The 17,296-nt window shown below is 48.4% G+C and overlaps 1 protein-coding gene across 3 annotated transcripts; it reads right to left on the bottom strand.

Moving 5' to 3' along the window:
- Positions 1 to 162: 162 nt before the first annotated feature.
- Positions 163 to 16,742, bottom strand: rtn1a (reticulon 1a). Of its 3 annotated transcripts, XM_076158511.1 has the most exons (9): positions 16,329 to 16,742; positions 10,345 to 11,085; positions 9,429 to 10,112; positions 2,490 to 2,697; positions 2,253 to 2,391; positions 2,087 to 2,156; positions 1,832 to 1,878; positions 1,679 to 1,737; positions 163 to 1,151 (listed from the first exon to the last, which is right to left on the bottom strand). In XM_076158511.1, the coding sequence occupies exons 1-9, from the start codon at positions 16,549 to 16,551 to the stop codon at positions 1,109 to 1,111; spliced, it is 2,214 nt and encodes a 737-aa protein (XP_076014626.1). In that variant the 5' UTR covers positions 16,552 to 16,742; the 3' UTR covers positions 163 to 1,108. The 3 variants fall into 3 exon arrangements, with proteins under 3 accessions (XP_076014626.1, XP_076014627.1, XP_076014628.1); XM_076158512.1 differs by lacking the exons at positions 9,429 to 10,112; positions 10,345 to 11,085; positions 16,329 to 16,742 and adding an exon at positions 7,103 to 7,463; XM_076158513.1 differs by lacking the exons at positions 9,429 to 10,112; positions 10,345 to 11,085; positions 16,329 to 16,742 and adding an exon at positions 4,425 to 4,531.
- Positions 16,743 to 17,296: the final 554 nt, after the last annotated feature.

The raw sequence follows: 17,296 nt of genomic DNA, 5'->3' as shown, positions 1-17,296 counted from the left end.
ATGAGGCTGGTCAGTCAGTCTGCATGCACACTGAGGGACACTGCATTGTGACCTGAGAGCCAAGTTATTTCTGTCCTCTCACAGACACAGACACACACACACACGGCTGGTACAGGCTTTGTATTTATAGTCCACCCTTCTGATTTCCCTATCCAAAGTGTTTACTGTGCGCCGTTTACCCACATGAAGGTGTAAACTTTCATAAACCATCAGTAACATGTCTGAAGAAATGTTTTACATCAAGGTACATTTATTGTTCTTATTGTTGTAATTAAATACATACTGTAAGTGCAAATAGTTAGAGTCCAAGGTCTAAAGAACTACAGAGTATACAGTAGTAGAACATAGTACAAAGTTGGACAGCTATTCAAACAAGCTACATATCACCGCATAGATACTCCTTGTCTTCATAGTAGTTGAACAACAGTACCTAGAACATGAGCGTGTGTATTGTTCCCTATGGATTTACAAAAGCAAAAACCCCACAGTTACCACATCTAAGACGCATATTGTTAAACGACTTTGTGCTTGGAAACACCAAAAGGAAACCATTTTTGATATTTATATATATTGACATATACTGAGAGAAGCCCCGCCCGCTAACTCAGAAACACCAAGCGCTATTTAACACACCGGCGGCGGCCCAGCACGTCTGTGGGCTATCAGCTTTTTTTTTGTGCTAAACCTACCAGTTTGTTTTTTTTGTTCAACACTGCAAAGCAAAACAAAAAGAAGTAATGTAGCGTGATTTTAAAAACTGCACAAAAGATATCAAATATTATTTACCCAAGGCTTGACTTCATGCACTTCATAACAAGCAACACAAAAAAAGCTTCTCTTTGTTTCGACTTGTGTACTTGTCTATCTAGAAACAGGATTGTGTGTGTGCGTGAGCGTATGTGTGTGTGCGCGCGTGTGTGTGTATGTGTTAGTGTTTTAACTGCTATAGACAGGGTGACGGCTCCCTCAGTGGATGGTTTTTTTTAGAGAACACCAAATGACAAAGCACTACGGCCCACAGATGACGAGCAGCCTCTCCAAGCAGTGAGCGAGCTGCCTGCCTCTGAGCTGGACTGGACTGTCAGCTTAGCGGTCAGGTGAGATGGGTTCACTCCTCCTTCCTCTTGGCCCCGGGGATCTTCGCCTGAATCCTGAATAGAGGGGGAGCACATGGGTTAATACTTCCATTCCCAACAAGGCGCCCCATGGTAAGTTCTCCAATATTGTTTTCTTCATAGATATGTGGAATGACGTCAGTTCTGTTAATTCAGTCTATCAGTAATTCATTGCCTGTAAGCCTTTAGACTTTCCCCCCTGTTGATCCATTCATTCTTTGATAAATACAAAATGCAGAATCTTTGGGACCCAATCTAGGTCCTCCAGTCTGTTTCCATGTCTTGTGTGAATGAATTTGCAAGCAAAGACGCAAGCAAACTTTGTCTCTTGTCTATTTGTCGTATTGCTTGGTGCCAGAGTTTGGCTGGTTGGCTGTAGGGGTTGGGGTAGATCTGCTATGTTGTCTTTCTGTTGCCGCAAAGGGAATCCTGCAGTATATGTGTGACTCAGAATGCAGCTTTAACATACCTTAACGTTCAATTGCATCTATTTCATCCTTTATGTCAGGAACAATGAAGCTAAACGCTGACTCATGAACATTAAAGGTGAAGCGGATACTCACTTCCCCACCACAGAGTTGACGTGGGTTCGTATTAGCCCCACATACTGGTCAATCTGTGCCTGGAAACGAGAGAAACAAGAAAAATGTTTAAATTTGAGACTAAATCCTCCAAACTACAGTTGCTTGATTGGATGTGAAAGTTGAAAGCCCCACCTGATGTTTCTCGTAGACCACAGGCATGGTGAACATGGAGACCACAGCTGTCAGGGGCGGGGACGAGTAAAGACAAAGATTAAAGCGGAAATTTGTTGAAACAGGAAGACATTTGTGTCAGCGTGGCCCCCTGGCACACCCTGACCACGTCCTTATCTAACGTACACAGCCCAGAGAGCCTCATGTTTAACCACTGACCGAATCCATTCAGTTTTGACATTGTTTCATTAGATTCTTGCAAAATAGCGTGCTCACCTAAGATAAGCAGTGTCAGGCCGTTGAAGAGAGCGCCCACGTAGGTCAGCAGCCACATCAGCACAGCAAACTGGAGGACAAACACACACCTGCTTGAGTCACAGTACACACATCTATCGATCATATTGGGGGGGGGGGGGGTTTGAGGGGAGAAAAGCTTCCAAACCTTCAATGAGTCGACCAGGTCTTGTACCAGGAACAGCCTGCGGAGCTCCCTCATACAGGTGTTGGTGTACAGCAGGATTTTGTCAGCATATTTACTAATCTGGTCCTGGGACAGAGCGATCTCCATCTCCAGGTAGCCTCTGATTAGAGAGAAAAGACAGGAGAGACAACGTGATGAACGGCCAATCCTCCTGAGCCAAACATCCCTCCCCTCCCCCACTGTCGCTCCCCTACTCACTTAAACGGATGGCCTTCATCGGTCTTCTGCACGGCTTGGAGCACAGACTTGTAGATCCTGAAGCTGATGCTGGCAGAGAGGGCGGCCAGGGCCAAGTAGGCTCCCACGCTGACCACGCTGAACTGGGTGAGGGAGAAGAGAAGCAGGAGCACGCTGCTGAACACGGCTCCAGACTGCTTCACATTCCTCCAGTAGAGCAGATCGACAGCTGTGTGGGGGGACAAGGGGGGACGGGGGGGACGGGGACGAACACAGAACAAGGACAACAACAACAGGAGTTAGTTTGTGTAGGAGCCACTGTGACCTCACACGGAGCCGCCCGGGCCTCCGAAACGGCGTCGATTTCAAAGTAGATTAGGCCGCGGCGCAGCGTTCAGCACACATTTGGGTCAAATCACTGGAAGCTGTTCACTACCGAACATCCTCAGAGGGCCTTTGGGCGTCACGTGAGCCTGCCTTAACCCAGCTTCCTAACCCAGCTTTTCATTAGGTTAGATGGAGCGCTGGAATTGGCTGCTGAGGTGACGGGGCGACAACTCATCACTTCGGTTTCCTCTCCACTATATATAGAGCGACCTTAGCTAAAGATAATGACCAACCCTTACTTGTTAGGCTGCTCAGTGCTGAACGACGGGGGAATGAAGTTCTCACTCATCAGCACCAGGTTATTACAACATGAAGATTTGAATCCTCAGCTCATTTCCCTCCAACGTTTATCTCAAAATATTACAACTTAATTCTAAAAACGTCTCTTTACTCCTGATAGGCCATCACAGTGTGGCCATGTTCCAGATCTGTGACATTTCTTTACATCTGACAGGTGCTTATGGCTGCGTTTGATCACCTGGCCTGCTCTCATGCATTTACCAAGAGAACAAACGCTGGAAGGCAGACCTGCGTCGGCTGTTTACAGAAGAGAAACTCACTTAATGATTGACTTGCAGCAGAAATAGAAGCACTATCAGCAGCTGGCAGATAACAAAGCAAAGGGACCTGCTCAGACTCAGACTCAGACGGGTTAGTGATGAAGGATCTGATTCCCGCCCTGTTCCGCTCCGTGCTAACGCTCCGCCTGTAGCTTAAGGTTGCTGAGGTCTGTGATGCAGTCGCAGCAGTAAGAATGAGAACAAGATGTGATGTATGAGGATTAGCCCAGTGTGCCGTTACAGCTCCGGATCGTCGCCTGTGCTGGCTGGAAACATGGGTGTGTTTCCATGAGAACAGCCGGCTGCTGATTTGACTCCCGGCGTGTTTGTTTGCCCTCCTTCTGCCGTCGCTCACACCTGGAGGCTCTGCACGTATGTACAGGCGTTAAGAGCAAACCTGCTATCTTCACGTGAAGTTAGAGGCCTGTGCAGATGAGCAGATAGCTGCCGGGGGGGGGGGGGGGGTGAGGGTCTCCAGCGTCTTCCTCTTCCTCCCTGAGCTGTCCAGCCTGCCTGACTGCTCTAATTTTAGATGTGGAGCTGTGAGCAGCATAGTGATGACGGCCATCTTTACTCTCTATTCAAAGGCGTCTGTGGATGCCAGTGAGACAAAGTGAGAGAACACTCATCATGACTGCTACTCACAAAGCAACTGTTCAAAACCCTGCATCTAGACACGTATGACCTGTGTTCTGCCCACGCTCCCACATCAAACACACTCATCCAGTAACCATGGGAGCAGGATCCATGTTCCTGCCCGTGTCCCGCTCCCCACAGAGACCCAAGATGGATACACTCTGCCTGTCTCCTGGTATGCATAGAGATGCTGAGACACACACACACACATAAACAGGCACAGGTAGCACATAGAGCAGCTGTTAACGCACACACACACACACAGATCAAGGCGAGAGACACGTGTTGGCGGGCAACAGCGTCCTGTGATCCCTGTGAGGTGCAGCGCAGACTGAGAAGCTTTAGCTTTAGTGCGGTAGAAATGTGTACTGACCTGCGGCTCCCATGGCTGAACAGGGAAAGAGGCAGCTGCTTTATCCACAGACAAAAGGAGAGCAGTGGAAGGGGAGGCCACCCCCCCCTCACTCACACACACACACACATAGACACACAGAGGAGGGGAGGGAACAAAGCCACGATGGCGAATCATCGTCCGCCTGAGCAAGAGGGAGGGAGGGAGGGAGTCTGTGGGGTGCGGTTGCTAAAGAACCACATTGCAATCCAGCACAAGCACACTTTCTGTACGATCTATTAGAAGGGCTAGAATAAAGGCAGCCAATCAGACGCCTCCTCTCATACGCCCTGGCACATTTAAAGATTCCATCCCACACCACAGAGCTGCAGAAACACGGTGAAACGTGGACTCAAGCCCGTTACATTCGCCGCTCCATTAGACTGCTCAGGCGCCAGCGATCTGCTGAGCACCTGCCTGATGCAGTTACCATGGCTACCGTGCTCCATTTTCTCCCCGCCGCTCGCCAAGAGATGGAGAGATGGAGGAAGGGAGGGGCTGGAAGAGGGAGGGAGGGAGCGTTCTTTTGGGAATAAAGAGAGATTCATCTGGTCTAAATCTGGGGAATCAGCGGCACATAATGTGTCTGCGCACCCCGACAGGAAGAGACAGCCGATCCCTTCATCCAAGAGGACAAAGGGACAATGGGCGGGTTCACAGCCACAGCCCTTAGCCGTCCAGTCTAAGTCAACTCATTAGAGAGCGCGCTGTGTTAAGCCTCAGACACCCTGAACTTGAGACTGACATGGAAACATAAATCACTCGACGCGTTCTTGCTTATGTTTATATAAAACCTGTTTAGCATCAGACAGTAAACTGATTAACAGGATGAACACAGGAACCAGAGCAAACAGGAAGTACAGGGCCTGCCTCAGATATTCAACACGCTGAGCAAAAAGTGATGTGATGTTCCAACACGGATGATAACGATCCAACCCCCCCCCCCCCCCCCCCCTCTGAAGTGAAACTAGTTTAGCCTGACCTCATTAAATCACTGACGACATGCGTGTGGCCTCAAACACGCCTGCAGTCAGAGCCAGCTAACATGCAGAGCACAGATTTAGGAGCCGAGACCGTTATGAACATCCCACTTCATATTAAAGAGGACAAAGTGTAAACGTTACCGTGCTCAACCTATAGGACGTCTGCAGCAGCTTTGCCTCTCTACACTCTGTACCTGCTTGGGTGGAGGAGTACTTCTGTAGTTTGATCCGTGTGTTTCATTTGTGTCACGCTACCTGAACAGACATGAACTATATGATTTTGCCGGTGTGTTTCCTGTTATATAGATGTCGTGTCCTAAGCCCTTAGCTGTCCTGTCTGCACCTCAGGAAGTTTGGATGTGAGAGTTTGATTCGTCAAAGCCAAATTATGAAGCATGAATAGAATCTTGGATTAACCGTAAACTAAATTCCCCAAACCTCCTCCCTTGCTCACTAAACTATCAGCTGGCTTCTGTGTGTACCTGCTGTATGTGTACATGTGTATATGGTGAAACTACAGGCTTACATCATAGAGTATATGTTATCTAATGTTGATATGCTTGTTGACGGTGTGGTTGAGTCCAGTCTGCACTAAATAGCCCTGAGCTCCAAACCTGCAGCTCTCCTGTTATATCAAAGTGCATAAACCTGCTCCACTTTGCTGTGTCACCTTGATGTAACGGTACAGAATGCAGTGTGTTGTGTGTGTGTGTGTATGTGTGTCGATGATCCCAACAGATAAGCTGGGATGTTACAGACTCTCAGACGGGAATTCAGGCAGTGACTCAGCAGAATTTGTGTGATGCGGGCTGTGTCATTGTTGGCGGTTTTTGCTCTGGTGCAGATCCAAAATCAATCAGAATCGATTCCTTTGCGTTTTCATCGCTCATCGCAACCTCAAAGGACACCAGATACTAAACCACAGCCTGTGTGGAGGACAGGGAGCCATTTTCTCTCCTGGTTCTGTTTTCTGGCTCCGCTCATCAAACCCTCCACACTACGGAAAGGCGACAGACGGCCGAGGCTCTCCCCCGGCCCGCTCTCTGCAAGGTGCCACGGCAGCCCGGCGGATAGGGCTGATGTAATCCGGATGGGTGTGCCCTGGTTACCATGGAGACAGTCTGTCAGTGCCGTCCGGATGCTCCCGACTGCCTCATTGCACAAAAACAGAGCATACGCCACATAAAAGCAGCTCCCCTGCACGGCTGCAGAGCAACAATCACACACACACACACACACGCCTCGACCTGACTGAAGCGTCCCAATCAAACGCACCCAGCATGTGTGTATGAAGGCGTTTATCTACTGAAACACACACCAGCGTCTCATACCCCCCCACATCTCCTTTCTCATCTATACATACACACACACATACACACACACACACACACATACACACACACACATGCAGCAGAAAGACTCAGCCATCAGGGCGTGTCCATGAGAAAGGGAGGCACAGGTAAACATTGATGTTTGATTCCCCCAAACAATAGATGACACATGTATACATGTTATACACACACACACACACATACACACACAGGTACACGCCTATATGTTTCATAGAAATGGACCCAGCAAGCAGCGATGACAGTCCATCTCTCACATCTCTCCCCCCACACACACACGCACACACACAGACGGTCGATGAGCAAATCACAGTAAACACATAAGTACCCTGGCCCTTCCAGCCGCTCCAGGAGGTCTCCTTCTTCGTCACGTCTGCAGCACCCTGCATGCTGGTGATCAGTTACGTCCCGGCTTTTCTCTCTCTCTTCCTCTGTATATCTTGCCCCTGTTTTCTTCTTTGTCTCCCCTCTTCGGCAGCACAGGCTCACTCACTCATCCCACACAGGCATGAATGGTGGAAACGGTGCAGGGAGAGAAGGCAGCGATGACAGAGCGGGTGGAAGGGAGGGAGGGAGGAAAGGAGGAAAGGTTTCCAAGGTGCTGCCGGCTCGCGGGGCTCACGGACTGATGCTGTGGAGAGGCGCTGACTAGAGGAGTAGCGGCAGGGAAAGTGCGTATATAGATGTCTGCCTGTGTGTGTGTGTGTGTGTGTGTGTTGGGGAAGATGAGGGGGGTCAGATTGTAAAACACCACACCACCACACAGTTGCTGCTGCAGCAAACCATCCGTGCGAGGATTATAAGCCTGGGGGGGGCGAGTGGGGGTGGAAGGATGATTAGCTGTTTTCTTGAAAGATAAAGCTTTCACAATAAAAGCCTCAGAATATGCTGAGGGGGCAAGCAGAGGAAGAGTCACGCCATAGAGCCCAAATAAGATGAGAACCTATAAAGCTAAGAGATGCAGCGTCACGTCCCCGAGCTGTAGCAATGTAATGAATACAGAGCAATAACACCGAGCGTTACTAACAGCCTCTACTGCCGGCTTTGTTCTATAATGTTCTATAAGGCTGAGGCTGAGGCCATGTGCTGCTAAATCAAAACGTGCCATCTGTTCTTTATTTGAACAGAACAATTAATGTTGTAGTCGGAGCTCCAAATAGATCTTTTCCACTATGGCTCACTAATTATTAAAGAGCCAAAGTGCCTTAGCTTAATAATTCATCGATGGAGACGTTGTTCATTACAGCACAACACTCCCTAGTTTAGTGTCTTCTGGATGTGTTTCAGCTTTACTGTTTCCTGCCCAGGACAGGATTTGTAATGCAAATGGGTAAAGATCTGCGTCTGAATGCTGAAAAAGCTACATGCAGACCAAACGGCACAGTCACCGTGGTTACGACATAAAGCAGGACATGTAGAGAGGGGGGCTAATGTGAATCTAAATCCCAGCCCCCCCCCAACACACACACACACACACCGCCCGCAGCCACAGACAGCCACACCTCACAGCGTCTCACTGCCGCACTGACAGGCCTCACTGCCAATAGAGACCGAGACAAAAAAATATATATTTCGCTTAACCAGTGGGAACATGCGCCATCATCGCTGTTGCCATGGAAACTGGCGTGGAAGCGCACACAGGCCGATGAAAACAATGAGTGCTGCTCTACACGGCAGCTTCAGTGACAAAGACGCCCTACGCCCTCTAGTGGTGGAGACCAGACACACATGACCTGCTTTTTTTCCTTTTTTTAGCATTTCCAGAACTTTCTTACAATTGAATAAACAACTCAAAGGGAGTTTTTTCCCCGGCCGCTTTTCAATCACATCAGCTTGTATAATTATACATTTTTAGTGTATTTTCATGAGCTGAGACATCAGGAGGACACACAGGCAGTTTGAGCAAAGTCATGCACCTTCATCACTGAGGCCACTGAGGGTCCAGAGCAGGTCACATTTACTCAGAGGTGATTCCTTTCACATAGAAAAAGAAGAAGAAGAAGCACAAGCAAAAATCCTTTAAGCCCCTAAGCAGGAGGGCGCCCCAGTTTTGACATAACAGGATTATGTAAACCCAGTGTTTACAGGGACAGAGCGAAGAGACTGCAGACAACAAAATATCCATTTCAACATCAAATCTGCAGCTCAGGCAGCACTCATTGCTCCTAATTGTGTTATTTGATCACAGGATGTTAAAGAGCAGCATTAGGGGCCGGATACTTTGTTATAAAGCAGAGAGGTGCTGCTTCTTTGCCACAATGTGAAGCTTTATTGTTTAATTCTGCCTAAGAGTTCCACCAGGGAGCAGCAGAGCTCACAGTTGTGCTTCACCAACACAGTCATCCCCTACCCAACCCAGATAGAGACACTCCCACCTACATCCCATCTCTCTCAGCGGCCTCGCCGGCCTTGTCAGGCAAACAAAGCAACACCACACATGCTCCACATACCAGGAGGTAAACAAACACAAACACAAATCCTTTCAATCATTTCCAAGCTGTTTTCATACTTGGATATCAAGGTGTAAAGTGTTCCAAACGCTGTGAGCATCATTTCTAGAGAGCCAGTAAATGATTATGGCTCGTAAACCAGACTGAAACCAGACACTACAGACGTAAGAGTGGGGAAAAAAACCTTTGACCTGTAGGACTGACCTTTTTGTTTGTCAAAGGACTCCATGAGGATTGAGGCGATGGGTTTGCCTGAGTCTCCTTCACCCTCACTGGTGTGCTTGAACACGTCTTCCTGGCAGGGCCGGACCTCTGGGGGCACGGCGGCAGTGGGGGGCTTGGGCTTGGTGGGACGATCCTCCTCTGTTTTCACTGGGGTCTTGACCGGTTCAGGGATCAAGGGCTCAGCAGCAGGCTTCACCTCAGCCGGACTGTGGGGTGGGATGGCAGGGGAGGCCAGAGGAGAGGGCGGGTTGACTTTGGGGGCACTATAGCCCTGCTCTCTCTTTGGGCTCTCCTCAGATGCAGACTCGATGAAGAGATCACTGTCGAGCTCTGCCTCTCTCTCCTCCCTCAGGATGCTGTAGGCTGTGGGCGGAGCGTGGTTGCCAGCCGGGCCGATGCCGCCCTTGGTGGCTGGGGGATTGTCGAAGGGGTTGTTAGGTTGGCTGAATGTGCCCTTGCTTTTAGGCGGCTCTGCAAATGGGTTACTGCTACTGGTCTTGGCTGCAGACTTGGCCTGACAGAGGGGGGGCTCCTCATACACCAGCTCGATCTCTGAGTCTCCAGACTCTGCGCTGCTGCCATCACGCTCCATGCAGCCGCTCCTGGGAGCCGCGGGCTTCGCAGCATCGCCCTTGAACGCGTCAGGGGAAGTGAAATCTTTCTCTGCTCAAAAGGAAACGTGGAGAAAAGGGGATAATAAACATGATACATACTGTAGAAACCCACAATGGACATGTCTCACATGTCTCAAAGGCAGCTGAGTAACACGGATGTTCAGGCATTCACTGTGGGATTAAAGCATTTACATGACAGGCTTTGTGTGTGTGTGTGTGTTTGTGTGTGTGTGTGTGTGTGTGTGTGTGTGTGTGTGTGTGTGTGTGTGTGCAGTGCTTACGTGTTGGTGAAGCATTGGGAGTGGAAGCGGGGCTGTCGTCCTCTGGCTCTGACAGTGTCACTGTGGGGACGCCCTGCAGACCCACACTGAGGACGTTCTCTCGCTCAGACACGCTGACCGGAGGAGGTTGTGTTTGCGGCTCAGCTTTGAGAGCTGTAGGCTGAGACTCGGTCAGGGTGATCTTCACTGGGCTGGCCGTCTGCGGGGTTCCTCCAATGTTACGATAAGAGCGGTAGTCTGACAGCTCTTCATCAGACGGCTCCTCCACATAGGGGAAGGAATGGGAGTCCAGTGCTGGACCTAGATTCTCCTCTTCATCTTCCTCCTCCTCTTCCTCTTCCTCCTCCTCCTCCTTGTCATCTCGTCCAGGGATCTTGTCCATGTAGCCGCCCAGGGAGTCTGGTCCAGTTGAGATGGTGTCCACCAGGCTGTGGCCCTGCTGCTGGCCCAGGAGGTCGTCACTGTGGCTGATGTCCATGTAGTTGTAGGGCTCAGTCTTGTCTTTCGGCATGTCTTCATCAAGGGCAGAAGTCTTCTTTGTGTCTGAGCTGTAGCTGCTGTAGGTTTCACTGGAGAACTGGTCCAGGGCAGAGAACCCAGAGGAGGACTTAGTGGTCTTCGGGTCGTCTGACAGGTATGAGGCCTCTCGACTGGAGGTGAAGCTCTGATTAGACAGCAGGGATGTGTACACATCACCATCGTCACTCATTGGCTTCCTAAACAGGCCAGTCATGAGGTCGTCTGCAGAGATGAACAGAATCAGAGAGGAAATTGAAGCATAAAACTGACAAGGAAGAAAACAGAACAATAAGTGAGATTCCTCAGGCTGCTCTGCTGTCGGGCCGAGGCCGAGGCCGTGTGAGAGCAGGAGCGTCAGGCTGGATGCATGGCTGTGCAGATCAGTGAGGCAGCAGTAACAGAGGGCACTTGTACCCCGGGGAGGACAAAGGGAGATTGTTCCGACCCCCAAAACCACAGTGCCACAACAAGAGTCTATTCTAAATGGTGCCAGCAAAAGGGGGGTATCTGCAGTCACGTCCCTGTAATCACTAATCCTGCATCTCCCCAGACGACTCGCACGGGAGCCACCAGAAGAAAACACGCAGAAGCCACGAGCGAGCGTCAAAGCTCTCTGCCATTATGCAGGATGGGATGACACAAGATACTTTCAAATCCTGTTTTCACACTGTGCACATGCTGTGTGTAGTGTTAATGATGTTTTCAACTCCATTTTACAAATACAAAATGGACAGTCAGCATCGGTGTTAAATGATGGATTTGCGTGTTCTGCTGTAACATCTCACATAACAGCTCTGTGACGGCACTGACTCATTTATAGAGGAGAAAAAAGGGAAACGCTCAAATGAAATGCAAACAACTTGATAAACAGCTTGATAGAAACACTATTTTCAAACCATGCCAAGGCCCAAAAAAGGCCTAGTCAGCATCTTCTTAACTCAAACTCATTACTTAAAGTATGAATAATTGTGCAGACAAGAAATGTTGTCAACAAATCAGTTTAGAAGTGGACTTCCTTCTCTCCTGCTCTCCAGCCTTCTCCTGCTTGTCTCAGGCCAGCGGTGCTTCTATAAATAGGCCGCGTCCAGCTGCAGTGCTGGGTGAAAGGGGAGATTTAAAATAGCAGACTCTGAGTTCTGTCTCACTCTGGAGGATGCAGACGGACTGACAGAGGAGCAAACAGGTCAGGACATCCCGTCCCCCCGCCTTCTGTTTCCTCTGTGCGGCCCCACCACCCTTCCCTTCTGCTGCCCTTTCAACTGCTGCCGCCTCTGCACACACTGCTGCAGTACAGGGTCATTAACAATACATCATACTACAGCACAATACATACACATGACACACCCATGATGGGGGGGAGGCGGGTTATGATGAAGTTGTAGGCCCTGACACTCTTTGCTTTTGTGTAGGCTGTAATGTGTAAATGCTTTTCAATGACATCAAGGCCTCTGATGCACCACGCACACTAACCAATAGATAATCCTCTTAGTGTCCTGCCATGGTCCATCACCCTGGCAACACCACCCTAATCTAACGCTCACTGACTCACTGAACAAATACCTACTGTGCAGATGTAGGATGCACTCGGAGCCACTACACACTCTGTAGAGAGGTGGTCTCTGGAACTGTGAACTGCCCACCTGTAGGCTACACACACACACACACACACACACACACACACACACACACTCTTTACCAACACGTCGCTTAGTGCAACAGAGTGAATCACCGGCAGTTACATGAGGCATAGCAGACAAATGCAAGTGGGGCAGAATGTGGCAAGAGAGGAAGAGAGGAATTTATCACTCACATAGTCGCCACATGATGTAATCATGTCACTGAAAGCATGGTTGAGTAACGTGCGAGAACAGAAAATATAAAAAGATCTGAAACATGAATACATTAAAGGCTGCACCGGGGGGATTTGACACTGAGTGGAATATTCCCTCGTCAAGACGCTCACAGATCTACAGCAGTTTGATTTGTTTCCACATGAATTGAAAATGTGATCGACCAACTCGTCTAGATAACTGGAAAGTGTTTGACTCCGCTCAGCGTCTGTGGGATTGCTTTCTGTAAGCAGGAGTCACATGTAGAGACAAAGGAGATCTACAGCCCCTCTCTACTCCACAACAACAAGAAGCTGCAAATGAATCATATCTGTCCGCCCTGTGCAGTTCAGGCGTGACACATTGTTCACCTCTGCACTTTTACAGCTTTACTTTACATCTGTGGCTCTACTTTATGATAATGAATGTTATTAATCCATTTGTAACCCTCTCAGATTTCGGCAGCTCTCTTTCGCTCCTTGACCTTGTGAAAGCCAATCCATTAAAGGCTCTCAGGGCTCGTCTTACAAAAGCCATCTGCGCCAATTCTGCGAGTTAAGATGTCATAATGGCGTTAATCTTGTACTACTTTTGAATCGTTGTTCAATATTGAGTTATTATTGTATATGCAGCTATTCTTTACTCCATCATAAACGGATTTAAAATGGGTCTTCACAATATTGTTTGTAGCCTTATTGTCTTGTTGGTAATCTCTTATCCTATGTGAAGGCTCATTTTAGGCATTGACCATCTTTAATGTCAGTGAAGAAGAAGAACATAGAAGGACACAGACATAATCTATACTGAGACCGGAGGTACAACATCATTACAAGGAGAGGTTGACAGGAGAGCTGCTGTGCTGGGGGATTCAGAAGCTCTCAGTTACATTGATCCGGGACTTGCAATGACTGACGGAAACATCAGACGAGTCACCATTGAGTCAGTCAGAGGCCACACGGAGCAAATGCAGTTGTTTCACTGCTCTTTGGCAAATCAAACTGCAGACAGATTAAATCGAATTAATCTGTCTGCGTTCATATCCAGGAGCTGCTGTTGGTGCGCTACCTGGCCTCCACTCTATCGATCCGGCTTTCCTTGCTTGGACGGAGTTTTGTGGATAAAAAGAGAAGATGTGGGAGGATCTGCAAGCTGTCTGCTTTGGGTCAAAGCTGTCAGTTTGCTACGACTTTGTACTGACATTTCACTTTATTGTACAGACAGGATTTGGCATTCAGGAATACTGAAGGAGACAGAAAGGCTTTTGTTGAATACAATAACCCAGACACGGCTTAGACGGAACATGCCTGCAAGTGCCTCTGCTGAAAGACGTGAAGAGACTAGAAGAGAGACGTGAAGGTTTACAGACACTCTAAGGAAACAGCTGACCTGTAGAGCGGCTGACTTCTAACTGCTTTAATTAGAAGTCCTTTGAATGCATGCAGAGTTATTTGTTATTCCACTATTTTCCCAACAGTCTGAGACTTTGAACTCTCACCAGCTTGCCTGGCTCCTGCCCATCCTCCCCCACTGTATTATCTGGAATCTTTATCATCTTTTCTGAAAAGACCTTGCTCTGCTCGGCCCCCTGGGAGCTCGGCTCTCGCTCGCTGAAGGCACAAATGTACAGTGCTGCTGGCTTATGCAGTCCGGTGGAGTCCACTAAGTGCTTTCTGTATCTCAAAGATGTGGACAAAACCCAGACAGACACTTTGCTGTCTCATCCTTGTCACTAGAGATATGCTGTAAGGGAGAAAGACTGAAGCCTGCACCGCCTATCAGACGCTGTGGAGGGTGGGGGGGGGGAACATGTATCATTCGATGCACTTTGTCCAGACGTGACAGTTGTGATTAAAATGAGGCAGACAGCTACAGTGAATGTTGTAAAGAGTGTAAAGTCCAAATGAGGCGTTGCTGTTCGGTTGCCAGTAACGGTGTGGTAATAGACGTGTTTTTGTTTTGGTCTGCTGGAGAGCAAGGGGCTACAGACAAAACCATCTGCTCGTAAATCTACTCACTGTGGGGTGTTGATAGCACATGATGCAGCAATATCTTTCACATCCCTATTTTTCGTGCATCTTCAGCGCTTCACTGGAGCTGAAAGCAGCTTCAGTATACCGAGCTGTTTGGGATCCAACCCTAGAGTTCTGTCCTGTGGTAATCTAATCCAGGTGAAATCAGCATTATCACAGGCCCTGTGGGGAGATCACTCTTGTGAACAAGATTTAGGACAGGCACGGATCGATTACCTAGAGACGCAATTGTATACATTTTGAAGGGATACCATTTCCCTGTGCCGGCTGGTCCAAGGCGAAACCACGGCTACAGCCTCGGTGAAATAACTTACATTCTTCCAATTTTGCTTGTTTGCAGGAACCATGATATTTGTTCTCAAAGCAGAGCATGAAAGCCTGAGCGAGCTGTTACAGAGGGGGACGCCAAGTGCAAATATGTTTGATAAAGATCAGGGCGGACTGGCTGTGCAAGGGGCAAACATCCACTCTAACCTGCGAGCTGTGAAGAGATCTCTGAGCCCAACAAGCACACAGGCGTCAGAGTGGATTAGTTCCCTGTTATGAGCAAGAGAAAGACTCTCAGCAATAAGACAGAGTGATGTTTTCTTCTTCAACTTTTTCATTCATTTATCCAAGGTCCAGATATTTTATTAGAGAGCAGTTTGTACATTCAACAATGCTCCCAAACTCCATTTACCCACTAAAAGCACTCATTTTGCTGGTTCTGGCAGAATGAATGAAGTGACAAAGCCTCAAAGACAGGAAACTAGGCAGTGTGTTTTTTTTCCTCAAACATCATCTCATGAATATTTCAGTGGCTTCGTGAATGAAAGTGCTGGGCTCCAGTTTTGCTGGCCGACTGAACGGTGAGCCCTGTTTTTCTTGGGGATTAAAAATAGCAGCATGAGCCGAACCGTGCTGAGCAGAGTGACGGACTTAGAAGTGAGGTATGCATGATGATGCTTCCTCGAAAACAATGACAGTGTACCCACAATGCACGATTTCACCTGCTCTAAGGGAATACACAAAGAGGGAAATCAGGAACTGGAAAACTGGGGAAATCATCGTTCTGTCGATCATTATCGGTTTACAATGCTTTTCTATCACTGGTTATGAAATCTACACTTAGTTATGCTCTATTTATATCATCCCTCTTCCTCCATATAGTGTCAAAACATGCCGGATATGATATGTTCTATTTTATTACATCATCTTTAATATACTGTATACGTCCATAGGCCACTGAGAGTTCAACAGGCTATTTGTTAATGCATGTTGCATCCCATCTGGGTCATCTCTCTAATCCCATCAAGACTATAGCGTGGAAAACAATGGCTCCTGTTTGATCTTATAGAACTTAAGGAGGCTGTAACTGTAACCAAGGCTTTTAATTGATTCGAATACATTGAAGTTATTTCCTCGGGAAGTTTTAACTCTAGTGAATGTGTGTGTGTGTGAGTGCGTGTGTGTGTATCAGATGGCCTCTCTCGCTGTATTTACACCCCGAGAGTCCGGTGAGGGTTTGTTGTTGACGGAGTTCCTCTGGGATCTAAATAAGAGCTAACGTGGCCCAAACGCGTAAAGACATAACTACGATCAACCCCCTTTTTTTTTTTTTTTTTACCTGTGGATGCAGTTTCCATAGTAACAGGGGGCCTTTTCCCATCGTCCTGAAAATGATGAAATTGTTGATCCAGGTCGCCCACCGCCTCGCCGCCCCTCGGCTTACATTCCTCGCGTAGCTCGTCGAACCTGCCCGGTGTGTTTCCGAACAGGCCGTTTTTCTCACGGTCGTCACCGAACCACTTCCCCTCCGAGCCGAGATCCTCGCCGGGCTGAGCGGACATGCCTGCGCCTGTTGTCGGTCAGGGGGACACGGTGGTGTGCTGGGGTACGGATGCCGCCTTTTGCGCTAGGATGGAGACAAACACGTTGCAGCTTCCTCAATGGCTCCTGGTGTCTCTGAGCGCCGCTGCTGAGGCGGTGCGGTCGGTCGGTCGGTCGGGGAGCAAAAAAAGAGGAGCGAGGTTGATTGTTTTAGTTCAGTGCTCCGACGCTGACGTCATTGTGGCCGTGTGGCAATATGGCCAGGACTTTATTCAGGCAAATACGAGTCAAATGTGAACGGTATAAAACTGTCAAAGTGTGTAATAAAGTGTCTGAAGGTCCTCAAAGGAATAGAGGATTTATGTGGGACAGGTTGATTCTCTTGCTTTATTTAATTCTGCTGAACTGGAAGCGCATCTCACATAAAGCTGCAGTAAATAACACTTTAAGACCAGAAGAAGAGAATGGAGGATGGTTGAAAGTAAGTGGAATTGTGAGTGTAATGTTTCATAACAGCGTCTCCATTAAACCTAAACCAGACATTACCCAATAGCCCCTTTACCTGTAGTATGGCGCCCTCACCTGGTCACATCTAGTATGACCGGGACGCCAAAACTTACCAACATGGCTCCTTAGCAACCTAACGCTCCTGCCTGGAGACGGACTCATGCCAAACATTTCTGCACTCTTTCGGACACTTTGTGGCGGTATTCATTTTTTTAATTAGTTAATTCTACCGTGTTAAGTGGAGTTCATGTAACATAA

Source organism: Genypterus blacodes, unplaced genomic scaffold, assembly GCF_046128005.1.
Source record: "Genypterus blacodes isolate CSIRO-AG114 ecotype Tasmania unplaced genomic scaffold, CSIRO-AGI_Gbla_v1 ptg000082l_1, whole genome shotgun sequence".
Classification (NCBI taxonomy): Eukaryota; Metazoa; Chordata; class Actinopteri; order Ophidiiformes; family Ophidiidae; genus Genypterus; species Genypterus blacodes.
Note: the sequence above shows the minus strand (reverse complement) of the source record. Positions and strands in the feature narration are given on the sequence as shown.